Source organism: Megalops cyprinoides, chromosome 2 (assembly GCF_013368585.1).
Source record: "Megalops cyprinoides isolate fMegCyp1 chromosome 2, fMegCyp1.pri, whole genome shotgun sequence".
Lineage (NCBI taxonomy): Eukaryota > Metazoa > Chordata > Actinopteri > Elopiformes > Megalopidae > Megalops > Megalops cyprinoides.
In genome coordinates, this window is record NC_050584.1 from 39,173,143 (window position 1) to 39,199,547 (window position 26,405).

Sequence of the window (26,405 nt, forward strand, 5' to 3'; positions counted from 1 at the left end):
GCGGGAGCGTGAAGAGACTCACCCCCCTCTCCTTTGATTCTTCATTCCCTGTTCTGCCCAGAAGTACCGCCTCCAATCACCCAGCATCCGCAGCCGTCATTTCTGTCGCACCCTCCCTGAGAACTACAAGAGGAACGAGAGAGAGATGAGCGTGGCGAGCGACGACAGGAGGGCGGGCTTTCTCTCACTCTTTCTCACCTCCTTATCCCCGTTTTTTTTTCCGTGCTGCTTTTCAAGAGAAGGGAGATGTAGAGAAGGAGGCTGAACGGGCCTGGGGGACAGTCAGACACATCTCCACCCACCAGTCTGTGAACTGAGATCTAACTCTGAACCGATTGGATGAACTGAGAGAGGACGAAGAGAGACACAGAGCAAAAGAGAGAGAGAGAGAGAGAGAAAGGACGGAAAGAGATATTTTCATGTGAGAAAGACAGAGAGAGAGATTTGAATGCGTTATTTTAAAACCCTGGACTCCTACCTTTGAAGGAACTCTTCGCTTTTTATTTTCAAAAATGTATCATTTTTATGTCTTTGTTTTCTAATATGCTACTGTCATAGTGCATCCCTGTTACAGGCTTAAGGTCAAAAGGTGAAAGGTCAGGGCTCCTGTGCCCTAGGCTGTGTCTCTGTTCAACCCTTCCTCCTTGAGACCTATAACACTAAATACAGTTTTAATGTCTTCTGACACCACCTCACACACACACACATACATTTCTTCATCATGGCCCAGAAGTGAGATCAATGGGCAAAACCATTATCCAGTTATGTTACTGGGCTTCACTTTGTGAAGTGCATTTTCAGTTTTCCCTGGAATTCAATATACATCAGCACCCTTGCAGAATGTTGCACATCTCACCTACTGAACAGACCCCAGGTGTCTCCAGCAGTGTTCCTGCCCCTGCTGTGTCAGCCCAGCTCCTCTAAACCCAGCAGTATTAACGCTCACTGACATGGCAGAGGGCCCACTTTCACACTCACAGAGACTGAATGCGGAGAGAGGGGTTCCGCCAGAGACGCAGTCCTAATCTTGCTTCTGTCATCATGATTACTGGATTCTTCCTTTTTTATTTTTGTTTCAATATTTGTTTTTCTATTAAAATAAAAACACAGGAGCTGTTTATGTAAGTGTCCCCTCCTCCCACCCCACCACCACTCTGAATGCTGACTGCCGGCACCAGGAGCGGTGTCTGTCAGTGTGTTCACCGAGAAGAATCCTGTCATGGTGACATCACCCTCTGGATTGAGAAATATTTTAAAATTTCCCGTTGGCGGTAAAAGAGAGTTGAACTGCCATGTTAGAACTGCGTAACACACGTTTTAGTTTGGGCCAATGTGGTTAAGTGCTGCTCCCTGCTGGGAGAACTGAGGAACTTGCCGAGTCAATGTGACAGTAGATGGATGGAAACAAGAGGGTGAGGAATCCATTTCTGTTCTGGTCTGACGTCCCAGAACCTGGCACAGTTTATGTCTTGCGCACACAGAAAAAGAGAAGGCAACCTGTGTAAATATCGCCACTTGTTATTATATTTAATAACATTCTGGCTTGATGAACACATTACATTTACACTGAGTCTGTGGTTTTAAGAGTCCAGTTCAGAGGTTGTGGGTGGCTCCAGCCCCTGGGGTTTGAGACTGAGTGAACACAGCCCCCTTGTACAGAACTCCTTGTCTCTCTTGTCTGCTGTACCACTGAGGGGACGGAGGCCTGGGAATAGGGTGGGCTGTCTTGGTGGCCGCGGTGCGAGATGTGTGGTCTCCCATCGGTGGGGGGTATCCCCTCAGTGCAGTCTCCTCTTGCGATGCTGCCTCCGCCCCTGGTCCTCAATCCCCACGGGTGGTTCAGGGGTCAGCAGCCCGGCGCACAGCCGCTGGTATACCAGGCTGGAATCTGAAGCTACAGCGCACAGCAGCATGGTGGTCGGAGGGCCCTCACTGGACACCCTGCACAGTATCGACCGCACCCTGGGAGAGACAGAGGAGAGAGATGTATGCTGCCCGTTAACCTCAGACAAGAATATGGGCAGGCAAATGTTCTTTCCAGCATTAGGTAAGACTCAATAAATTGCTCCCGTTGTGCATCTGTGTGAGCGCGATTGAGTACAGCGTGTTCTGGGAGCCTGGCAGTGTTCTCTGTCCATTCCCCCGCAGCCCTGATCCCAGAGTTTGCCCTCTTTACAGCATAGTGGTGGGACCTACACACATGGGTTTGACGGGCAGTGGTGTGTTTCTGCATGTGGAGCCAGAGTCGTCATCACATCCCCACATGTCAGGACCTCGCTGCGATGGGCACTGCAGGTCAGATACGAGGAGATGGATCGGCTGAGGGAGACGCAGCAGAATGGGACGGTAGCTGGTCTGTGCACCCAGCCTTTTCTGTCTGCCCCTTTTTGTGCAGGCTGAGCGCTCCCTGGGAGAGCGCTGGCTCTGACTGCTGTCTGTGCTGCCAGTATGACTTCATTCAGCTATTACTCATAATACAAACCAGCAGCCTCCACCCCCCCCCCCTTTTCTGCTCACTTTCTCATACACCCACCAGTCTTCTTCATCTCACCCCCCCCCCCCCCCACACACACACACACACCCCACCCCAACCCCTTACATTCGCGCTCACTCTTCCTCTCCCCTCTCCCTCACCCACTCTCTCACATGTCTGCAGGCTCGAGCTCTGGATAAGGCATATAATATGTTCAGTGGATTTACAAGGTTTGGCAGCATACACCGGTTTTCTGCTATAAAAAAGAGATTGCTAATACATATGCATCCGTTTGGCCGGGATCAGCTCTTATATCGGTATTGGGAAAGGTGCGGTCCCCAGTGGGCTCTCAGTGCCAGAAACACCCTTTCTTTACCATTTGTGGCTGAGCGTTCTGTGTGCGGGCAGTGGGAGGATGACCTGGGGTGGCTCCCCTTCCCTTTCTCGCCCCTCCAGAAGCACCAGATGCAGCTCGCAGCTCTCCCTGCTGGACACTTCATACCACTGGCGCACTACAGGGAACACAGCGCTGGATCAGCAAAGAGAAGCCAAACTTTTCAAGCCCATTTTCAACTCCATGAGTTACTGTCTTTTCTTCTAACTACTGTCAGGATGAAATGGCATGTTCCTTTTGAAAAACAACACATATGTAGGTCATACATCACGTTAATGTCAGCTCCTACAACTAACAGTCAGAAAAGGTTGAGGATGAATGTGTGGCTGTAGGTTTAAGATAGGGGATAAACATGGAGAAATTAACATGGGTCAGCCGTCATGTTAATATCCCACATGTTAAATTTCTAAAATTATAAAATTGCTGTATGTCAAACACTACATACTTATTTGAGAATAAAACATTTTCAGCTATTATTGTGCAGAAAAACAAAACCATCACATTAACATATGATGTGTATAAAATATGTATGTTTTTAGATCAATATGCAGTGATCTTTTTTTAATTAACTGTGTACCAATAATTTGGGACTCCTGCCATTACTATCCTCAAATGAACCATGCCCTTTTGCCCACAGGCTCATTTGTATAGGAAGCCACAGGTTGGTGGAGACATAATTCTCTGGTGCAGGCACAGTCATTCTTGAACTGAATATGAACATCATCTTCTGGAAGCTGAATTGAAAGTGGTTGAAGTTACTGGTTCCTACTGCTTTGGGAAAAGTGCAGATAACACACAACAGTATACTCCTTGTCACAGTAAATCACCCACACTTATACAACCACGCACAATCTACTACAATTAAAGTGTTAGTAAGCATCACATACACTGCTGAGATTATCTATACATTAAGACATTACAAATATTATCTCACCATTTCTGAGAGACTATGATTGTGCTATTTGTTTTAGTTAGATACTAAATTCCTTTTACTATTCTGCTACGAATGCAATGCTTTTGTATGCTGGTAGCAGGCCTATGAGATCTCACTGTGTTTTAAACTTTAGGGGGATTAAAATGGCGAATGAACACAATTCCAGAGATATCAAGTTTCCAGTAACCGTCATTTATGGTGCTCTTTGTGGGAATAACAAGAAAGCGGGCATTGTTCACCGGGATTAACTCAGTGTTAATCGGACAATAGAGTTGTAATACACTGCCTATTGTACACCAGGTTGTAACTAGCTCTGGAAATCGGCGTTTTTTCACTCACCTTCTGTGAGGTCCAAATAAACGAGGAAAGCAGCGTAGACCTGAGCTTTGTCTGTCTGGCCAACACCCAGACCCATCAGCTCTTGGTACTGTAAGCACAGAGAACGTGTAACGAGTGTGGTTACACACATCTTGACATATGCTGCACATAGATAGCTGAGCAGTAATTCATCACCAACATTCCTCCAACTGAACATTCATTTCACAAAGAATCTGGTTACTGCAGAGAAGTGTTCCGTATTCAATTCGCTGGCCAGTGAGCTCCATTAAAGTATGTTATATCTTTGCAATCTACTCGGAGGTAAGTAATAAACACAATACATTGACAGATAAACTGTGTCTAAAACTATCATTGTGCGCTCGTAAATCCAGGTTTGGGAATACGATACTTTAGCTTTATATAACTTTACCTTGCAACTCTGTCATGGATCTGACTCAGTGTACAACCCATATTCGTACCTTGGGATGATGTAGCATCCAGTTAGCGGACAGCGGTTTCTTAAATATCCTTTCCGTCCCGTCTATGGCCTCCGATTCTTCCATGTCCGTGCTTTCCATCACTACAAAGATGTGAACTGTAGTTTCACTCCCCTTCGTCCATGAATAGAAATGGATTTAATTCAGACCTCCGTGTACATTGCCAAAGCTAGCTAACTAGCCCATACACGCTTGTTTAGAGTCGCCCGGTAATCCTCCGGGTAGGAACACAATCCAAGGCCCTAAAGTGTTCCGGGTTTTAAGCGAGGTGCATATAGTTTATGCATAATTCTGTTCACACAGTAAAACAATTTAATTGATTGGTTAGCTGTGTATATACACAATCCTTATGTTATATTATGCACGAAGAAATATGAAATATGTATGTTCATATTCTGTACTCTATCTACTACTTTGCCCGGTTTACTTTTACCTCTTTTAACTCTGTCGCGTTTTGTTTAAGCAGTTTGTTCTTCGGTTGCAGTCCTGCACCAGAATCAGCTCTTTTGAAGAAGCAAACAGTTCCAGATATTCTGAAATCTCACAACAGCCACAAAGAGGAATGGACAGAGACAGATGGGCTTGTCTTTGGGAGAATTTGGAGAATTTCTTTACTGCTCGAGATAGAGCCATAGTGATGGCTGATGGGGTGTTTTGCGAGTGGCTATGGCCAGGTAGTGCACAGTGGAGACTGAAGAATACATCGCCATAATTTTATGGTTTACTGAGAATGTGGAATGGCAGATCAACAGGAACTCAATCCCTTTTTCCAGAGGCTGACTCCAATGAAGTTCAGCTCATAAGACGAGTGCAAATACCGATGAGAGGGTTTAAGAGAAAGAGTTCAAATGAATATCAGTGAATAATTGTCCAAGCTTGGATATAGAACAGAAAGGCCTTGAAACAAATCCCTCGCAAAACCAGGGTACAGATAAACCCTTAATTTACACCTTCTTTTTCAGTGATTGGTGCAGGGCATGAACATGAAGTAAGCAGGTTTTAAAGTCTATGCAGACTGAATCACTCCATGATTATAATAGAACAGCATTTTGAATTAATTACTTCGATATATATAAAGGAAGCTATGGTACACAAATACAATGCACAAAGGATTTATTAACAGACTCCCATCTCTTTAAGATTACCTATATTCTATGAATTTTGTACTTAAATTCTAAGCAAGAACACTACAGAATACATAAATATGATGGTTGGATAAACATCATACAGATGAAGAGATGGTATCTACATTATGTTTTTTGCAGTGGGAAATAAAGATTTGTAGAAATAACTTTACTTGTAATAATGTGAAGGAAATAAATTTAACATGTACTAATGGCCCACTGTACAGTTCAATCTGTACTTAAAGCACAGTTCAATCAGTGATGCATGAGGGGGCCACTGATTGCACATGTCATCAAAAACAATGCTTCCATTGTACGTGTTCACTAACAGAGGAAAGTTTGCAGCTCAACATTAAGAATAACGTTTGAAAACATACTTTAGTATGTTTGTGAATCAAAGCAACATTTTGGTGTTGGACTGCTGTTGTCACTAGGGGGAGCTCAGAGACTGTTTGGACCTCATTCACAGCCTACAGCAGAGTTAGATACACAGGCTAGGTATATGTCTTACATTGCAACACAACCAACTTTAATGAGGATCCTATAATTACACAAATTAAAAGTATGCTAATTAGGTTAAATTAAAAAACAAACAAGTCTGCAGGTAAGTACTTCAGTAAACAAATACAACGGGTAGAGAGAGTGGGCACTAGGAGAAGTGGGTGTTTTCGGCTATGAGGTGATGTCATTGATGACTTAATGGAACTAACTGAGCCCTGGAGCATCCAAGACACAGCCAGAACAGAGATGGAAAAAGAATGAGGAGGGCAGAGAATGAGGAAAATTCAGAGGAAGGGAGGGAATGTGGAAAGAAACACGGTCTTGTAAATCAATGTGATCACCATAACAGTTTTTTCAATCAGAACATGTACTTGAATCTGCCTGTGTATTGTGAGATCTTGGAGCAGTATAAATATATGGGCAATACACATATAATAGAACAACAGTGATAAAATAGCATTACATATTATATTGACATATTTTGGAGGGGAAATGTAAAAGAAATATACACCCAGTTGTTATCTGCTGTCCCTGTCTGCTTTATAATTGCCCCGTATTTCCCCCCCCCTTTGCCCTCTACATCCGTCAGGCTCACACACGCGCATACACCAGTGCGGTCTTGCAACACCTCACTATGTAAAAAAAAAAAAAACACACACACAGATGCCGAAACACCTCTGCTAGCTATCAAACATCTAAAACGTCCCCCTGCAATCGACTGACTACAGTTGTATTTGGGTGTTACAGCAATGGAAACAGAAGCTCTTGGACTTCATACAGTAATAAAAAATAAGGGAGAAAAAAGTAATGATGGTGTTTGGCACATTTCTTTCAAACTTATTACGCTCAAAGGAAAAATACAAACACTCGCATATAGGAGATCAAGAAGAGAGGAGGGACAAGAGAGAAACCATGAGGAGGGGGAATCAGCCCTACTCCTGAAAGCCCCTTCGCTCCCTCACCCCTTCCAGCCCTCCTCTTTCCCCCTCCCGACTTACTTTGCACCCTCCCGTCCTCACTCGCTTGCATATTAAGAAGCAGAGCTCAGGTCGGTGTAGCGGTGTTGGCAGGAAGATGATGCTGGCGGTTGAAGGTGCAGAAATCGGGCTGTTCCTCGCGCTACTGGCCGCGGTGATGCCGGGCAGCAATTCTGACTTGGTCACTCTCGTGCAGGAACCTGTCCGACCGGAAACCCCACTACTGAAGCCGAAAGTAATGATCGCGATCCTGGCTCGCAACGCGGCGCACAGCCTTCCACATTACCTGGGCTGTATCGACAGACTGGACTATCCCAAGGACCGGATCGCAATCTGGTGAGAGGCAGAAGCAGAAATGGTGTGGCGCTTCTTTACGCTACATTTCATATTTATTGGCTCATTTATGAACATGAGTCTGTGAGTATTTGTTTGTTGCTGTTATTGCAGTTCATGTTGTGACTTTAAAGTACAGAGTTGTGCTGTATTCGACGGTGTTGTGTAGAGCTTTAACGAAAACCTGCTGTCCGGATGAGGAATATAGCCACTGCTGTCAACGTGAGGGAGACCTGTTGCTAGGTTTTACAGCGCAGTCACTCCGCGTGTCTTCTGGTTTTAATTGCAACTTAGTCAGAGATGAAAGGGATTTACAGGACATAAAGGCACACTTGTGTTTGACTGTTGCGTTGTTGTAGAAAAACAACATAGCTCCCGAATGTAGATAGGCGGCTTTAAAAAAAAAGCTTAAATAACTTATCGCCTGGGGATCGGTCCTAGATCCGCTGTGAATACCGGGATCAGTAGGAGATGGTAAGAGGGGTTGACAGCAGGGCGGAAACTGGCTGCAAGAAGTCATGCGTATAAATGGCTCACCACATAACATCCCCACAGAATATCTAAGGAAGGGGGATAAAAGCACGAGGAGAACAAGCTGTTCCGAAGAAAAGGATGACAAAAGTCCCGATTCGCTGTTAATGCAGCAGTAGACAATCCAAAAGTGCGTCGAAGCGCTCTGCCTGCGGGACATCTTCACCGCAACGACGATTTGTCACCGTTGCTTTTTTCATGTTTCAGTATTCGACCCCAGTGTCACTAAGGTTTCTTACTTTATTGTTGTACCCTTTGTACCCATCACCCTCCTTTAAAGCCCCCGTTTGTTTGCAGGGACTGCATATTCATCTGTTTCTCATTGACACCCCCCTTCGGAAAGAGGCAACGTGTAACCACCCTTGCCCCCCCACCCCAATGAGGGTAAATAAATAAATCAACATTCTCCTGTTGCATTGTTAAACACAAACAGGGGCCCATTCCCTGAGAGAGTCATCAGCCCCACAATGGCATCTGTGCACATGCTGGTTTTATTTCTCCTCTCCACTGAGTAGAATTGGGGGATGTGCTGGGATAACACTTTAATCATCCCAGAGAGACGTGGGAGCATAGATCTCCCTCTCATCTACCCTCACCCTCTCCTATTGTGGATCTCAGTGAAGTTTCACACCTCTGCTGGGAGAGGAACAGCTGATAGAGGAAAACATTTAGCTGTAACTCCAACAAGGGGAGCCAGCTTTGGAGAGGCACATCCACTGGATCTGCAAGAGGACCCATATGGGCAGCTGAAGAGCTAACAGTGCGGTTATACAGTATCCTGGAGTTCTCTGCATCTCATCAAATCAATCAAATCCACACCATAGACTGAGAGGGAACAGGACACGCTTTTCATATTTTTGTAAGAAAATGACTGGAGCTAATTCCAGCCTGAAAGAGAGAGAGAGAAAACTCAGGGTGCATTCTGAATAGGTCACTCCAGATTTAATTCAGTTCAACAGGTTGTATTGGCATGACAGGATATTTCATGTCTTGCCAAAGCGGTACGGTCTGTGAACAGCAATAAATGATTTGAAGTTATTTATTTTTTTGTTCAGTCAGTCTTCTCTTTGGTTCTTTCGCTTGGGGTTTCTGTGCAGATTATAGTGTGCTTGTGCCTGTGTGTGTCTTGGGGGAAGGGCAAATGTGAGTGAGTGGCCTGTGAATTATAGCTCCCTCTCCCAAGATGTTCTGAACACTATGAAAAACAAACAGAGGTGTCTGAGTGGGGAGTGTGAAAGAGGTGAGAAGGACTCTCACTGCTCTGTGAAAGAATGCAGGGAATTAGTGAAAGAAAGAGTGAAGGGGGGGGGGGGGGGGGAGACTGCTGTTGAGAATTACCCAGGGGCACAGCTCAGGTCTTTAGTCCACATTCCATCCCCACACTGTACCCTCCCATCAGGTTGCAGTGATCTAGTCTCAGTCTGGTGATTGGATGGCCCACCAGCAATCAGGGTACCTATCAAGTGATTGGTCATCGGATCTGAATACAGTCCAGGGATTTGGCATGAGGTTTCAACTCAGTCCAGTGATTGGATATGAGATATGTGCTTAGTTCTTCAGTTGAATGGCACAGTTGCGCAGATACGTGTCAGAAATAATTTTCCAGGTGTTGCAGGAAATCATCCATCCCTGTTTTTGATGTACCCCAGAGCTTACTTCCAGGTGTGGCTGAGTAAAAAGAGAGAGAGAACAACAAAAGGAAGAGCCAGAGGGAAGGAGAGTGAGACTGAAAGGCCGGGTGCTACGTCTGCACAAGGATACTTGGCTGTTTTTGTGCACACCCAGTTGAGTGGAACACGGCTGTGTGTACCACTGCACTGTGTGCATGGGATGTGCTAACAGCTGAATGTCATAGACAATTTCTGAAATCAATTACCAATATGTGCAGAGGGACAATGAACAGCGCGGAAAGGACGCATGAAAAGGACTCAAATTCACAAGAGACCTCAGGCACAGCAGTTATTACCGCGAAAGAATTCACTTGGATAAGTGCCAATTATGTACAACAAGCCATGATGTGTTGGACATAGGCATTTACAGCATCACATGTAAAGTTAATGGGTGGAAGAGATGGTGTTTAGGCTTTTTAATTGAGAGGTTTGGGTTGCGTACCAGAGGCCTGTTCTTTGTATGTCCTGTGCAATTTCACATGAGCTCCCCCCTGCACAGCTGTGGGTCCCCGGAATCCATCTGGAGTGGAAAGTGTACTACCTTTGGTCCAGATCCATCATAAGTGATCAGTCTCTATCCTCGATCCTTGTGCTTGTCCTGACCCTACAGCATGAGATGATCATGTGTGGCCACACTTACTTATAGTATTAGAAATTGGTAGATTGTTAGAAAAGTTTTACAGGTTGGACTGAAAGAAAGACATTAAGAGTTGCACAGCATTGACTGAGTTTTACAGGATTTACTGGAGCACAGAGAGCGTGAGTACTGGTTTGACACAAAGGTATTCATGTGTGTGTCTGTAAATGATTATGATCAGAATGCTGGCATTGTGTGTGTGTGTGTGTGTGTGTGTGTGTGTGTGTGTGCGTGCGTGCGTGTGTGTGTGTGTGTGTGTGTGTGCGTGTGTGTGTGTGTGTGTGTGTGTACGCATTTCCATTGTTGGAATGCTGGCATTGTGTGTGTGTTTGATTAGGATGAGAGCGTTGGCATGGATTCAGTCAGCAGGGGTCTGAAGCTGTGGGTTTCTGCAGTAAATCTCCCCAGAATCGCCTAGTGTTACCCATGCTGCAAGTTCGGGGCCAAGGAGGGGGCAGGGAGAATGTGCAACCAGTACTACTGATCTCCATATGGGAGCAGCTGACAGAAGCATGTGCACTATGGACAGTTTCAGCACTCACTGTCAGGGTTCATATCAGGAGAGATGAGAACGGAGGAATCACCTGTACTTTCCCTCCCACAGTGTGTGTGCGTATATGTGTGTATGTGTGTGTGAATGCATATGCACATGTGCGTATGTCAACGTATGTGTTTGTGTGTGTGTGTGCGTGCATGCATGCATGTGTGTGTATATGTGTGTCTGTATGTGCTTCAGCAAGTGTGCATATAGGGGAGCTAATGGCTGGCCTTGGAGCTGGTTAATGCAGGCTGGTGTGTACAATGGTTTATTCATTCAGCTCCCAGAGAGCGAGGGAGAGAGAGAGAGAGAAGGACACAGAGAACATGAGTAAGTCGTGAAAGCGTCAAAGAGAGAGTGAGAAGGAGAGAGAGGGGTAGGTGAAGGCTGCGGTGTAAGGTATAAGGTTTAGAGTATTTTGTGGACAATGAGGTATTCAGCAATGGCCTGCACACTGTTGTCATGGTGGAAATGTAATTTTAGCTCCGTCCGGCTGTGTCATCATATGGGCTGACCACTGAAACAGTCTGTGCTCCCACTGAGTGCATCTGTCTCTCCCTCTCTCCCTCTCTCCCTCTCAGTCTCCCCGTCCCGTTGTGAATGTATGAATGTGCAAGCTAAGTGTTGTTGAATATTTATGTATAGTCGTATGTTGGGTGCGAGTGTGTGAGAGAATGTGTATGTGTGTGGATGTTGAATTTAATTTAAACTTATGTGCTTGTGTGAGTGAAAGTGTACCTGTATGCATGCTAAGTGTTTTAGTGTGCTAATGTTAGCTTGTGTGACTGAATCCTTTCTTATGTGTGTTGTGGCTGCCAGGGGATGCTGGGATGTGCGCGGGTCTGTCAAGAGTGTATGACAGCCAGCAGCCTATTAATGTCCCGGACGAATCAGGCTGTGTTTTCAGTGGGCCCCCCTTCATCCTCGGACTCCCAGGGTCTGCAGTGCTGTAGCCACGTCAGCCTCTGGGAGGGGGTGTGGGGGGCTAACTACAAAGCAAGCACACAAACATTCACATCCCCATGGACACATACTCCCCGACGCATACCCCTTTCTGCCCTTGTTGAGCTGTAAATACAGCATGTTTGGGTCATGAACAGATACTGGTGTTAAGAGAGAGACGCAGTGGAAATGCCAGCATCTTAATGCTTCTCACTTTGGATGTAGCTTGCAATCAAACCTGAAAGAAGCACAGGAAACTAAGGGGCATTTGTGTCCCCTAGAATAAACCAAATCTACCCACAGTTCCCTACCTTTCACCTTCCTCTTGGAGGAGGAATAGAGAAGAGCAGAACTGACTGCCCAGGATAAAGCGGAGGGACACAAGGCAACTCATTCATACCTCATATTTTGGCTCTACAAATAAATTATGAATATTATAATATATTTATGAATTGTATGTTATAATTTTTTTTTATCATATATTCATATAAAGTATTCATAGTGATTGTTTTATATTTACTGGTGTTCAGTAAGTTGAATGAATTGTTACTGAATTGTTCTTTAGACTGATTTAGATTTTTTTATTTCCCCGTGTATTATATACATGCACGGCAGCAGAGATTATCTCTGACAGAAATTATAATAAAAACAATAATAAGAATATTAATATATGGAACCATTGCAATCAAATGTAAACATGTGCTTACTTGGGGTAGTGAGTGTTTTAAATTCCCTTGATGTTGGACCTTTACAGGGTGTATTACTCTCTTTAGCCCTCCTCACAGTGCAGTGTTACTAGCACAGGCTGGTCAGGGCTCTTGGCCAGGACACTGTTTGCAGTTTGCGCTATATCACAGGTAGCTCACCATTGTATAGCTTTTCTGGGTCTGATAACACTCAGCTTCTGTGTTTGTTCCTTCTCCTTGTAGGATATTTATTTTTGTTTGTTCTGTGGTAGAATTTGGTTCATATTTCTGTTTATTGCTGATGCTGCACTATGCTGCTTGATATTAGAACTAGCTTTGCTTGTTTTTATTTTTATTTTGACCTTATCTCTTAAGTGGCAGTCACTGTTTGGGGTGCTCACAAACTTTTGTTTTATAATATTGCTTTGTGAGTGGAACCCAAACCTCTCTTCGATATAGGGCATTTGTTTGGATAATGGATTGGAAGATTACATAACTCAGTCCTCAAGTTTCCTGCTGAAATCAGACGAGGCTTGTTTCTGCTCGGCTGTGCTTCTTTTCTCTGAGCTCAGCTTCCAGTTGGAAGGGGGGCCTTGCCAGCCCATGTACAAATGTAACCACTGGGTGAGGTTACAGCTCAGTATTATACTCTCTTAGACAGTCAAAACAAACAAAACATTACAGATTTTTACAGCAAAAAAAGTGTCACTTGAGTTTGGAAACAACTTGTGTACTGTGGGGCTCTCACAACAGAGAAAACCAGTGCCCAGCTCTGGAGCTGGGCACCCCCGCCATAGCCCTCATTAGTGCATTCCTGAACTCAGAGAAAAATAAAAGTCAAATTGTTATTCAGTAGTAGTAATCTGCTGTATTGTTTAACAGTAGCAGTTATAAGTGTCAAATCATTAGAGGGTCAGCATGTATGTACAGCCAGGCTTTCTCGTCCAACATCAGTGCCTGACCTCATAAATGCTCTACAGAATGAATGGGCACAAATTCCCACAGAAACGCTCCAAAATCTTGTGGAAAGCCTTCCAAGAAGAGTAGAAGCTGTTATAGCTGCAAAAGGGGGACCAACTCCATATTAAAGTTTATGTATTTGAATACAATGTCCTGATTGTACATATAAGAATGCATTAGCCTTAGAAATGGTCATTGGTACCTTTCCAGTAAATATAAAACATCACTGGCTATGCATGCAAAACTAAAAAACGTCATTTACGTCAGAACAGAAATTATTGGAACTGTTAGATTCATCTCGGAAACCTGTGGTTAGATATTTCCATTTGGATTGGATTTCTTTCTTTATGGCATAGAGTAGCCTGCATGCTTTCAGGTTTTGGTTCATTGTTGGCCATGCTGAAGCTCTCTAATCAAATTATGTTTAATTGTAGATGTATTTGCAGTACTCTATTTATATTCTATATATTGTGAAAGTGGAATCTGCCACCCATAGGTCCAGTGCTGTACCAAAAAAAACATCATTTTAGTCTTTATTCAAGTTCTGATTTCATGTTTCCTGAGCGTGACAGTTGTTCAGATGTTGTCCAGTTGTCCAGATGGAGCCTCTTCTCGGTAGACAAGAGGAGGACTGGGTTGTCAGCCCACTGCTGGGATCTGATTGCTTTATCATCTTTTGTGAGATCACAGGCTATCATTGGCATCCAGTACATTGTAATAGGCATTGCTTGAACTCAGGCACCAATTGTGTCAAACTCCACCACTCCCAGGTTGAGAAGCCTCACTGTTGGCAACTTTGTATTGCTTTCCTATGTCCATTTATTTTACATCATAAATTTTACCCCTATTCACGGAGTTTGTAAAATGAAAGCTGAAACTGAGTCAAGTGGTTTTGGAAAGTATATTACTATGGTGAACATGTATTTTCAGAAGAAAATGTGTGTGTAGAGTGTAAATACAATCAGTTGTGTGGTGGTTTGATAAAAGGCTAGGATAATACTAACTTAGACCACTGAGCCAGCTAAGTTTAACTAGAAAATAATCAAGAGCAACTCCCTTGATTACAGGTCACACCAGTGGTGTTTGCCTCTCTTAAAGAGTATTATTCCTTGAATCCAGATATGTCTAAAATACAGACCAATAAATAATTTCAGCCATGCCCACTACACCACAGGCTTTCACAGGCTAGCCTCACAGACTAGCCGTGTGTCAGGCCTGACTCATCCAGCCAGCCACCCTTGCTTATGCCTGGTGCCAAGTGTGGGCTGAACAGAAATAGGTGTGCACAAACCACAGGGTGACAAGTTGCTTGTTACACGCTTGTTCCTTGCATAATGAGAAACACCTTCTGCAGGCAGATTGAGTGGGTGAAACTACTGCTGCTTTTTACCACTCTGTCTTTTGCATGTATTCTGCATACATTACATAATAGGGTGCCAAAACAGGACATATATATTTATCTGTGAATATATGCATCATGTTATCATCATCATGAATGTATTGAATGAAACCCACCTCCACTTCCAATTCCAGATTCAGTTTTCACAGATGTGGGTTTCATTTAGGTGCTATGAAATTTGTTTTTATTTTCAATTTTTTTCAGCTGTTTTACCATTTTGTGTAAAGTTTTGTGGTTCTCTGCTTTGTCATGATTGTGTCATGTTATAGTGTTGCATGATGCACTGATAGAGGGATGATTTAGACCTGTGACAGCAGTCAGTTCTGCCATTGCAAAGTAGCTGTAGGGTTATCTTACCCTCTCATCCTGTTATTGGCCTGTATCAGCCAAGGCCTTGACAGAACTGCAACAGGTACTGACTGCTTTTGTTCACCAGGTAATCAGAGCTGTTAATGAAGGTACTCACTTCGATTTGAGGGGTATGCCCATCATGTCTATGATCATTGTATCTGTGTTAATACAGGCATTAATTCCAGTGACCTAGTTCCTGGGTATTTGTAATCCCCAGAATTTGGACTCCAAACAGTGGCTGAGCTATTAGAGGGACATACCCCCCCCCCCCCCCCCCCCAACCAGCATTGGTCTGAGCAGCACTTTCACTGACAGCCTGAGCCTCATGACCTGTGCACTGATAGGCAGAGAGGGCAGTCACGCCCCATTGAGAGGGAGGAAGAGTGACAGATGGGTGTGTAGGTGCACCCTAAATACCAGGTGGACGGAGAGTGAGTGCTCCAGGCTGGGGAAAACGAGGCAAAGAGTCATTTTAAACTTCAGAGAGGAGACAGAGTGGATAAAAAGGGGGACAGGGAACCCGGGAGAAGAACAGGCAGCGTGTCCAGCCCCTCCTCCTGACAGCCGCTAATTACACCCCCTCTCTACAGAGCAGGTGCTCAGAGGCACGTCGTACTCCCACACACATAAGCACGAGCACACACATACACATTAAACACACACACACACACACACACATATGCATACTCACATGCATGCACACTAATGCTTTTAAACACACACTGTCACACACATTCACACACATGCATGGACACACACTTTTACGCATACACACGCACGCGCGCGCACACACACAGTGACACTCCAAAGCACTCCAATGATTCAATCAGTGCTATATTAGGGATGTGCAGTGAACGGGAGTCAATCAGACGGGCGAGGCCAGGGTGAGGGAGGGAAGAGAGACACTCAGGGACACCAGCTGCCCAGATGTTGCCAGCTGAGCTAAGCTCACCCAGGCGAGTGGAAACGATGCGTCCGTCAGACGCAGGGAAAGGGAGAGGAACATGCTGTTGCTGCAAGACGAGGCAAGGGGAAAATCAGTCCATCTCGCTCATTACCTGAGAGGTGAAACCCACCCTTGACTGTGTGGCTGTTATTGCTTGTAATTAAGTTTTGCTTTTCATGCTCTGTTTATTGTTTCTCAAGGGCACAAACGCATTATACACGTTAACAACTAGAGAAATGGACCAACAACAACATGTAGAGGATGGCTGAGTAACATTAGATGCTAATATTTAAAATGGAAAATAAAAAAACATACAGGCTGATTTTTTTTTTAAGGAGAAAGAACTTTCAGAAGATAAACCTTTCTAGTTGGGAGTGTTGAGTATTACATAAAGCTGTAGAAAGAGATATTTAGGTTCTTCCTGTAATAGTGACCACATGTGAAAATATTTACATTTCCTGAGGAATGTGAAACATAACCTGAAATATGTCAAAAATAAACCTCAGTTATTATTTGGCTTATTTGTGTGTCTTTCGATCAATGGAGCATTGTGTAGGATTTGCTCGAAAGAAATCCAGACTGGATGTTCATACCATACCATTTTTTCTGTGTGTGACCTTTTCATGGAGTCCCATCTGTGCACGGTACATACCTAAAGCAGTGCCTTTAAGTCTCACAGAGGCATGTCAGGGCACATTTATTCCTCAAACAATATAGAATTTTGTGGTTAAAAGAAACTTGTAACAGAGTGCACATCCGCTCATTACCTGTGTATCAGATGTTTCTACCCAGTGATAAAGAAAAACAGTAGTTATAACCCTCGACACACTAATTTTTTTACACGCAAACATGCATTCACACACACACACACACACACACACACACACACACACACACACACACACACACACTGCGGGTTACTGCTGAATACAGGATTACCCCCATGGCCTACGATACTAGGAGGCTACACAAGCCACATGTCTGGCTCTGATAGTAGGTACCGGACTATGAATGTCTGAGTGTTAACACCAAATTACAATGTGTCTGTACAGTTACTTTGGACTTTATGTGTGTTTTGTAGTCTTGGGTGTTATAATGTATCAACACTGGCACTGTACTGTGAAGTGTGTCTTGATAACCTGGAGAGAGGAATATTCCAGGTTGCAGTGGAAAACTCCAGAGAGAGAGAGAAGGGGAGAGCGCATGTGTGTGTGTGGCAGCAGGGGTGGGCACCGTGTTCTCTCTTTCCTGAGATAAACAAGAAACTCACAATACCATGCCACAGTGCTCCCTCTCTCCCTCTCTCCCTCTCCCTCTCTCTCTCTCTGTCTCTTCTGCTTCATTAACAGGACTAAATACATTCTGTGCTTCCAAACATTACAAACGTGCATACCAAGCAAATAGATCTATAAAAAGATCTATATTATAAATAATAACAAAGCCATGTAATATAATAATAAAATTACTAATTTTACTACTGCTACTAATATACAGATAAATAAATAATGTACAGATGAAAAGAAATTCTATCAAAATAAAATAGAATCATTGAGATATAAGGAAAATGTGTGACTAGAAATATGAGGTGTAGAGGGCATAGATAAACTTTTGTATATCTCGATATGTGTGGCAGATAACTACACACTAGGATGTCTTGTCTCAGTCTTATGCTCACTGAGTCGATACTTTTTTGCATGTCTTTGCTGAACGTGTTTCACTGTAAACAGATCATCACCTGTAGTGCCGCACGTTTAAAGTCTCTAGTATTACTCAAAGGTTCTGTGCACGTAGTATGATGTCCCAATAACTAAGTGGTGTTAATTGTCTTTGTGCTGTGTTATAATTTGGTTGTCTCTAATTGTCTGTGTTGGAATGAAGATGTTCTGAGGCTACTTGGTGTTAGAGGGGATTAATGCTCAGAGCTTCAGGACTAGGGGCTTGTGGGGACTTTATTTGAGCTAAGCTTTGTCACTGCAGGGACTTGTGGTGAATGGAACGGGCATCATTGTTTTTTTTTTTTCCAGATCCAGAGTTTAACAGGCTCTTTTTAATTGGTTAATAATGGATCTTGGACTGACTGTGCCCTGGATGCATTGTCTGGAGTTTTTCCTCTGTACTTGGCAGATATTTTTACGGGGTTCTGCTTGTGGGGATTCTGTTGGGTTGTCCTATTTAACAAAATCCTGCTTATGAGCGGGCCCCACAAGCAGCTGCACTATATTACAGTTGGTTGTATGAAGGATTAAAATATTCTCTGCCATATGGTATAGAAAGTTTTGCTGTAAATTGTAGTTCAGTTTGATGCTGACAACCTGTCTGTCTCTGTCTGTATGATGGTCTCTCTCCCTCTCCCTTCCTTTCAGTCTTTCTCTCTCTCTCTCTCCCTCTTTCTCTCTCTTTTTCTGGTGTCTCGACCTTTCCTCTACTAAACATAGTGTTGGTCTCAAGGGGGAGGAGTTCAGGTGAGAGAGGAATTTGGCCCCAACTGAGCAAGGCAAGCAGAGCAAATGGCCACAGCCATGTCGTAAGGCCAGCTTGTTGAACCCCTCATGTAATGTCTACACTAGTGCAGTCAATGAGTGTGATTCAGTCTACGCTTATGCATGTGAAGGAGCACCCAATGTTCGTCTCTCTGTGTATCAGCGTTTGCAACTGTACAAGCTGACTGTGCTTGTGTGTATCAGCGTAGGTGCCGTGCGCTTGTATTGGTCTGTGTGTTTGTCAGCGCGCAGTGCTATCGTATGTGTGATGGTGTCGCTGCAAGCGCACGTTAAGCGTGAGTGCATGCGCAGGTCGGCCGGGGCACAGTGAGTGTTTGTGAAGAGCGGACACGCCGTGCAGACAGTGGCAGGCGTAAACAGGCCGCGCAGTGTCTGCTAAGGTACGGCCCGCCCCAGCTGCGCTGCCCTGTTTGTTTGTTGCCGCTTTAGCTTGCTGTGGTTTTTACTTTTCCGCTTTGGAGCTTTCCTGAGTGTTCGCCAGACCTTAGTCACTGAGGACGCTGTCTGTCTGAGGACAAACAGAGGCCGTGTGTCCTTCAGCTAATCGGAGCAGAGCTGCTGCGGCCATTTGTGGCAGATTGTGCCATGTGATGTGTTTTGAAGCGGTGTGAGAAGTTTTACGCGTTACATGTGTTGATGTATGTATGTTTACTGCTTTTTTGCAGTGTGTTTTCGATACATTGTTACATTCTCGTGCGGTATGCTGTGTGGTGTATTGTTTTTGTGTATTTTGTTGACAGAATGACCCAGATGTGTGATGTGTTACACAGATACATGGCGTGTGAGCTGGTGTTTTGTGTTGTGTCCATATAATGTCTTGTGTTGCATTGTGCACTGTTTGAATAAGTGTTATGTGTTGTATTGGCATAGTGCCATTGTGTTGAAGCTTTATGCAGAGTAGGGGTTGCTGTTACTGGTCGTTTTCAATGTAGTGCTTTGTGTTGATGTGTTATTTTGTGTTGTGTTGATGTGTCGTGTTATGTGTGAGTTGATAAGTGTTGTGTCAACGTAGTGTGTTGGATTGATGTGTTGTGCTGTGTGTGAATTGGTGTTGCTTGTGGTGCCTGTGTAGTGTGCTGTGCTGATGTAGTGTGTTGTGTTATGCTGCAGGGCAGCAGTTGACCACAGCGTGGACAACAGCACGGCCATGCTGCGAGAGTGGCTGAAGAGAGTGCAGGGCCAGTACCACTATGTGGAGTGGAGGCCCATGGAGGATCCTCAGTGAGTCCGCAACTTTCATCTACTCTCTCCCCGTCATACATCTCACATCCACACACTCTCACTGTTGTCTCATTACGTTACGGAAGAAATGCATTGTGGGGATGGATGACCCGCTTGTCTCCTCACACTCTTCTCCTTTCCTCCAAGCTCCTACACGGATGAGTGGGGGCCGAAGCACTGGCCCGCTTCCCGCTTCAACCATGTGATGAAACTGAGGCAGGCGGCACTACGGTCGGCAAGGGAGCGCTGGGCAGATTATATACTGGTGAGATTATGTTCAGGATGAGGCTACATACTGCCAAATTACATACTGCTAAGACTACAGTCAGGCTGATACTACATACTGCCTGATAACATACCTGTCAGGATCCATGTTGTTGGGATTAAATGTTAGTAAGATTGTACTGTTAAACTGCAGAGTGGTGGGACTCCATTTTGAAATCTCATACATATTGAGCCCCTAGCTACTGTGAAGGTGTAGGATTGGCCCCTCCTAGCTACTGTGAAGGTGTAGGATTGGCCCCGCCTAGCTACTGTGAAGGTGTAGGATTGGCCCCTCCTAGCTACTGTGAAGGTGTAGGATTGGCCCCTCCTAGCTACTGTGAAGGTGTAGGATTGGCTTTGTGTTCTGGTGTGTCCATCCAAGCTCTGCAGTGACTTTACCTCCCCACCCCCCAGTTCGCAGACAGTGACAACCTCCTGACAAACCCGCGGGTGCTGACGCTGATGATGGCGGAGAATCTGACGCTAGTTGCCCCCATGCTGGAGTCCCGTTCTCTCTACTCTAACTTCTGGTGTGGCATCACCCCACAGGTACCACCCCTATCCCCTCTCTCCTCTTCTCTTTCTTCTGACCCACTATGCATCCGGCATAGTGGGTAACGAGCAGGACAGGTAACTGAAAGGTTGCTGCTTCGATTACCTGCTGGGGCACTGCTGTTGTAGCCTTGGGCAAATTACTTAACCCAGAATTGCCTCAGTAAATATCCAGCTGCATAAATGGATAACATGTAAAAATTACAACCCATGGAGGTTGCTCTGGATAAGAGTGTCTGCTAAATGCCGATAATGTAATGTAATGCACTTGGTAGATCATCAATGTCTGTTTTAAATGCTTTCTTTCAGTCTCCTCACTCACTCCCTCCATCTCAATCACAATCCCCCCCTTTCCATAACTCTCAGGGCTATTACAAGCGCACGCCTGACTACCAGCCCATCCGGGAGTGGAAGCGGCTGGGCTGTTTCCCTGTTCCCATGGTGCACTCCACCTTCCTGCTGGACCTGCGGCGGAGCGCCAGCCAGGCCCTGGCCTTTCATCCTCCCCACCCCGACTACAGCTGGGCCTTCGACGACATCATGGTCTTCGCATTCTCCGCACGTCAGGCAGGTCAGAGAGACGAGGGGGTCGTTGTAATAACATGCGCACCCCGGAGCACTGGTGGAGCGTTGTTATATGTGAGGATCCTGCCAAAAGGCATTGGGGGGGGCTGGGAATGTGGCAGCCGCACACCTCTGTCTCTGATTAATGGGAGAACTCACACAGTCTGGTGCTGTGTTCTGTGTACGAATGAGCCTGCATCAAATGAGATGGATAATAGGTTAGCTGGTTAGCTAATGGTTGCCGTAATTGGCACCATATGCCAAACTGTAGAGACTGTTAAATTGTTTCATACGGTCAATGATTTGCAGCAGAGGGTTTACAGTAAGGATCAGCAAACCAGAAGCATAAATAATTATCTGGAGTCACACACGCACATCACACACACACACTCACACTTTGCGCGTATACACAAACACACACACACACACACACACAGTTCAGCTCACTAATCACAAGCTGCAACACTGCAGTGAGACCCTGTGAGTCAGAGGGTAAAAAGGGGCCTACCGAAAACACAGCCCAATTCCTATGGGACATTCATAGGCAGCAGTCTCTCATGCACTCCTGACAGACCCACACCCATCCCTGCATCCCCTGGCAGCCATAACATTCACATAAGAAAGGATTCACTCACACAAGGTAAAACACATATACCTTAAATTCATCATCCACACACATGCACCATACACATTTTATCACACACTCACACGCATCCATGACCACACATAAATATTCACTCACATTCAACATCCATGACATCCTGACACATTCATAATGAGAAGGGGAAAGTGAGAGAAAGAGAGACAGACAGATGCACTCAGTGGGAGCACAGACTGTTTCAGTGGTCAGCCCATATGATGACACAGATGGACAAAGCTAAACTGACTTTTCCACTCCAATAACACACACACACAGGCATGCTGTATGTTCAGTTTACTAAAAACAAGGCCATACCTTACTTTTATTCCTTTACCGATTTGCTTAGACATCTATATGATGGATTCTGTGACCTACTGATAACTTTTTAACAAACTAGAGGTCAAGGGCACTGTAGCAATGTCCAACCCTGAGATCTTCCACGTTCTATCAATTACACTACATACAGCTCTGGCATTCATGTAGTGTTTGTCATGACAATGGTTGCAATTGACATGTCCGTATTGTGTGTGTGTGTGTGTGTGTGTGCATTCACATCTTACCAGTGTATTGTGTATTTTTGGCCAGATGTGCAGATGTACTTGTGTAACAGACCACATTTTGTGCTTTGAGTGTGAGTGTGTGTGCGTGCGTGCGTGTGTGTGCGTGCGTGCGTGCGTGCGTGCGTGCGTGCGTGTGTGTGTGTGTGTGTGTGTGTGTGTGTATGTGTGTGTGTATTTCCGCCTTGACAATGTGTTTGCTGTGTATTTGTGTTCAGATGTGCAGATGTATGTGTGCAATAGAGAGCACTATGGGTTCTTGCCTGTACCCCTGAAGGCACAGCAGAATGTGGAAGATGAGGAGGAGAGCTTTTCCCACACTATTGCAGAGGCAATGAGTGAGTGACCCAGTAAAACTCTGTCATACTGATACAAACACTGCCTTACAGGTACATTTCCGCTCTGCCTCACCCCCAGGCCCATCGCTATCTCTGTTTCCTTTTTGGTCCCCATCTCCGCCTCTTGCTCTTGATCCCTCTCCCTGGCTTTGTCTCTTGCCCTCAAGCAATCCTCCATCTTTTCCATTTGTCATTATGGGACTATTGCTCATTTCCTCACTCTCACACTTAAACTTGATGGATTAACTGAAAGTTTACCATGGGCTGATATATTTGATACACACAGGGCATGCTTGTGAGAGTAAGTGAAACACATGTGCATTGAAAATGTCCTGCTATGTTCCACTATAGATAATCCCTAATGTTTTTCTCCAGTTGATCACAACATCGTGCCCTCAGAGTACCTCTATGCTCCCCCGAAACCTCAGGACAAGATGGGCTTTGACGAGGTAATCCAGCGTGCCTCCCTCATTTGGCTGAAGTATTTATCAGCAGAGGGATCATTAAAGATTTCTCTTGCTTTGATGTGGCATTTGCCCTGAGCCTCTTCTTCCCTCCCTGTCCCTCTCTCAGATCTTCTTGATCAATCTGAAGCGTCGCACGGACCGCAGGCAGAGAATGCTGCGCACACTGGCCACCCTGGGCATTGAGTCCACGCTGACGGATGCGGTGGACGGCAAGTACGGCACAGAGAGGCAGCTGAGCTGGCATGCATTGGTCTTTAGCATGATAATGTAGAGGATCAGCAGCTCTCACCTCCACCCTGATGTTCTCTCCTGCGTTTGCTCTCCCTGGCTCTCTCTCTCTCTCTCTCTCTCTCTCTCTCTCTCTTTTCCTATCTCCCGCTCCCTCAGGGCCCTAAACAGCTCTCAGCTGCAGGCACTGGGTATAGAGATGCTGCCAGGCTACAAGGACCCCTACTCTGGCCGGGTGCTGACCCGCGGGGAAATCGGCTGCTTCCTCAGCCACCATTACATCTGGAAACAGGTACAGCTGAGCACTCACACCTGGACACATGTACACCTGAGCTGTACACAGGCTGTACATAACTACATAGGCATAAGCAGACGTGAAAGTTAAATGCTATACACCTTAACACACTCTTATGCCTGGACATAGATGTACCTGGACACACCATTCTTCAGCACAGGAAGTCTTCAGCACACTGTTTGGCCAGTTTTGAAAAGCATTGTAAATGAAATTAAAAAGCAATTAATAGTTTAAAGCTAGTTTGTGAATTCAGCTATGTCCACAACAACCACTCTGACAGACACAGGGTCTGTGTCCTGATGTGTGTGTGTGTGTCTGTGTGACTCCAGGTGGTGGAGCGTGGACTGGAGCGGGTCCTGGTGTTAGAGGATGACATCAGGTTTGAGCCCAGGTTCAAGAAGAGACTGATGGCTATCATGGAGAACATACAGCAGGCCAAGCTGGACTGGGATCTAATGTGAGGACCGCATGCTGACACACACACAGATACACTGAGCCACAAATGGACACAATCTCAAAAGCACAGGCAGACATCCTCCCTCTGCCCCTCCTCTCTCCCAGGTATGTGGGGCGGAAGCGGATGCAGGTGAAGCAGCCAGAGCGCTCGGTGGAGGGTGTGGATAACCTGGTGGAGGCAGACTACTCATATTGGACCCTTGCATATGCGCTGTCACTGCAAGGGGCCAAGAAGCTTCTGCGGGCCCAGCCCTTTGGCAAGATGTTGCCTGTGGACGAGTTTCTGCCCATCATGTTCAACAAGCATCCCAAGTGAGTATCACACACACGCACACACGCGCGCGCACACACACAGACATCCAGGTGCTGTAGCTACGCACATGGTTCTATAGACACCGTCAGGTAAACACAGATGTATGCACATATATACATACAGTCTCTCCTGCTCTCATATTGCACTCACCTTGTAGCTGATTGGCTCATGCGCAGCCCTTGCGGAGTGGAGTGGGTCAGAAACACAGGGCCAGGATTGTTCAGGGGGATCAATGGGTACGGTGTCCCCACTGCCCCCACAATGGCTCCCTGTCTGTCTGCTTCCTCCAGGGGGAATCCTGCACAGTTCTCCCTCCCCCTCCACCCTGCCATGCCCTTCCACTCGCTCCCCTTCCCTCCCTCACTCTCCCTCTCTCTGGAATGTGGGGCCAGATCGCCTCTTCCTGCCGCTGTGAGGAAAGAGACAGAATTCCCATTGATCCCGGGCACAGCACCGGGGGGGTTGGGGGGCTATGTGTATGTATGAGTGTGTGTGTGTGTGTGTGTATGACTATGTGTGTATGCACACATGTGTGTGCGTGTATGTGTGTGTGTGTGTGTGTGTGTGTGTATAACGTGTGTGTGTGTGTGTGTGTGTGTATGACTATGTGTGTATGCACACATGTGTGTGCGTGTATGTGTGTGTATGTGTACGGGTATGTCTATGTGTGTGCTACGTTGTGTGATGTTGAAATAGTTTGGGGATGCCCTGTGGTTTCTCCCCTGCCTGCAGAACCCAGTCTCAAGGTTGCTATTCCGCTTGAGTCTGGGGCTCGCTGGCGTTGTCCGGTCAAGGGTCAGGTGCCCAGGGAAATAATAAATGCATCCAGTTACCAAACTGCACGAGAGTGCTGACGGTGTTTGAAAGCCCCCCTGGGAGCCTTTTCAGATCGACCTCATTTTAAAGTGTGTGAAAAGTGCATACAGAGGAGTGATGTTACTCCTCTCTCTGCCTCTCTCCCTCGCTCTCTTAGCACTGACTACATGACACACTTTGAGCCGCGGGACTTGCAGGCGTTTTCGGTGGAGCCGCTGCTGCTGTACCCTACGCACTACACGGGCGAGCCGGGCTACGTGAGTGACACAGAGACCTCCACCATCTGGGACGACGAGGCGGTGAGCACGGACTGGGACCGGCAGCACGCCCGCAAGACAGCGCAGCAGGGCCGCATCCGGCCCATGGCGCAGAACAGCGTCACGGGAGACACGCCGCCCCCCGCTGCCCGCGCCACCCGGGATGAGCTCTGAACCTGCCGAGGCAGGGGCTTCCAAAGATCAAACACACACACACACACACGCACACAGTCTGTGTCTTATTTCACACATATACCTACACATAAACACTAAAGAGCACACATATGCTCACACACACTCACATATCCACACCAGAAACATCTGATACATTGACACACCCACACACTCACACACACACACACACACACGACACATGTGGCAACACACTCCAACACGGTCCACTCCTTACAGTACTCTCCCTCATTGGCTGCCTACAGGCCTATAGCATAGCAGCGGGCTGAAATGCATATACCATTGGCTGCCTTGTGAGGGGCGGAGGGGTCTGTGCACTGAGAAGCAGGAAGCGGACCATCACCCTTGCTCCCCAGCTTTATTTATTCCTTATGCGTTCCAGAGTTTGAGGCTCTGTCTGCTCTGCTTTCTCAATTGCCACTGAGAGACACTGAAAGACACTGTGAGACAGCGGGAGACAACCAGAGACACTGAGGGGGACATTCAGAGACTCCTGGAGACAACCAGAGACACTGAGGGGGACATTCAGAGAC

The 26,405-nt window shown here is 45.8% G+C and overlaps 2 protein-coding genes across 4 annotated transcripts; one reads left to right on the forward strand and one right to left on the reverse strand.

Moving 5' to 3' along the window:
- Positions 1-1,543: 1,543 nt before the first annotated feature.
- On the reverse strand, positions 1,544-4,825 carry tsen15 (TSEN15 tRNA splicing endonuclease subunit). Its single transcript, XM_036522520.1, has 4 exons — positions 4,599-4,825; positions 4,141-4,228; positions 2,850-2,985; positions 1,544-1,962 (listed from the first exon to the last, which is right to left on the reverse strand). Exons 1-4 carry the CDS (start codon positions 4,695-4,697, stop codon positions 1,779-1,781), a joined length of 507 nt encoding a protein of 168 aa, XP_036378413.1. The 5' UTR covers positions 4,698-4,825; the 3' UTR covers positions 1,544-1,778.
- A 2,436-nt stretch (positions 4,826-7,261) lies between these two features.
- colgalt2 (collagen beta(1-O)galactosyltransferase 2) lies at positions 7,262-26,024 on the forward strand. 3 transcript variants are annotated; one of them, XM_036522290.1, is made up of 12 exons: positions 7,262-7,554; positions 19,823-19,933; positions 20,081-20,198; positions 20,612-20,746; positions 21,059-21,320; positions 22,729-22,848; positions 23,224-23,297; positions 23,422-23,528; positions 23,703-23,835; positions 24,168-24,295; positions 24,400-24,606; positions 25,581-26,024. In XM_036522290.1, exons 1-12 carry the CDS (start codon positions 7,316-7,318, stop codon positions 25,852-25,854), a joined length of 1,908 nt encoding a protein of 635 aa, XP_036378183.1. In that variant the 5' UTR covers positions 7,262-7,315; the 3' UTR covers positions 25,855-26,024. The 3 variants fall into 3 exon arrangements, with proteins under 3 accessions (XP_036378183.1, XP_036378185.1, XP_036378186.1); XM_036522292.1 differs by having other exon boundaries at positions 21,116-21,320; XM_036522293.1 differs by lacking the exon at positions 22,729-22,848.
- The last annotated feature ends 381 nt before the right edge of the window (positions 26,025-26,405 follow it).

Bases quoted from the DNA above. Each gene is read 5' to 3' on its own strand.
- tsen15 (XM_036522520.1), bottom strand. From the start codon at position 4,697: ATGGAAAGCACGGACATGGAAGAATCGGAGGCCATAGACGGGACGGAA. The intron at 4,229-4,598 runs GTACGAATATGG...CTGTGCTTACAG, and splicing joins GGATGCTACATCATCCCAAG to TACCAAGAGCTGATGGGTCT. The intron at 2,986-4,140 runs GTGAGTGAAAAA...TGTTCCCTGTAG, and splicing joins TTATTTGGACCTCACAGAAG to TGCGCCAGTGGTATGAAGTG.
- colgalt2 (XM_036522290.1), top strand. From the start codon at position 7,316: ATGATGCTGGCGGTTGAAGGTGCAGAAATCGGGCTGTTCCTCGCGCTA. The intron at 7,555-19,822 runs GTGAGAGGCAGA...GTTATGCTGCAG, and splicing joins AAGGACCGGATCGCAATCTG to GGCAGCAGTTGACCACAGCG. The intron at 20,747-21,058 runs GTACCACCCCTA...GCTTTCTTTCAG, and splicing joins GGTGTGGCATCACCCCACAG to TCTCCTCACTCACTCCCTCC.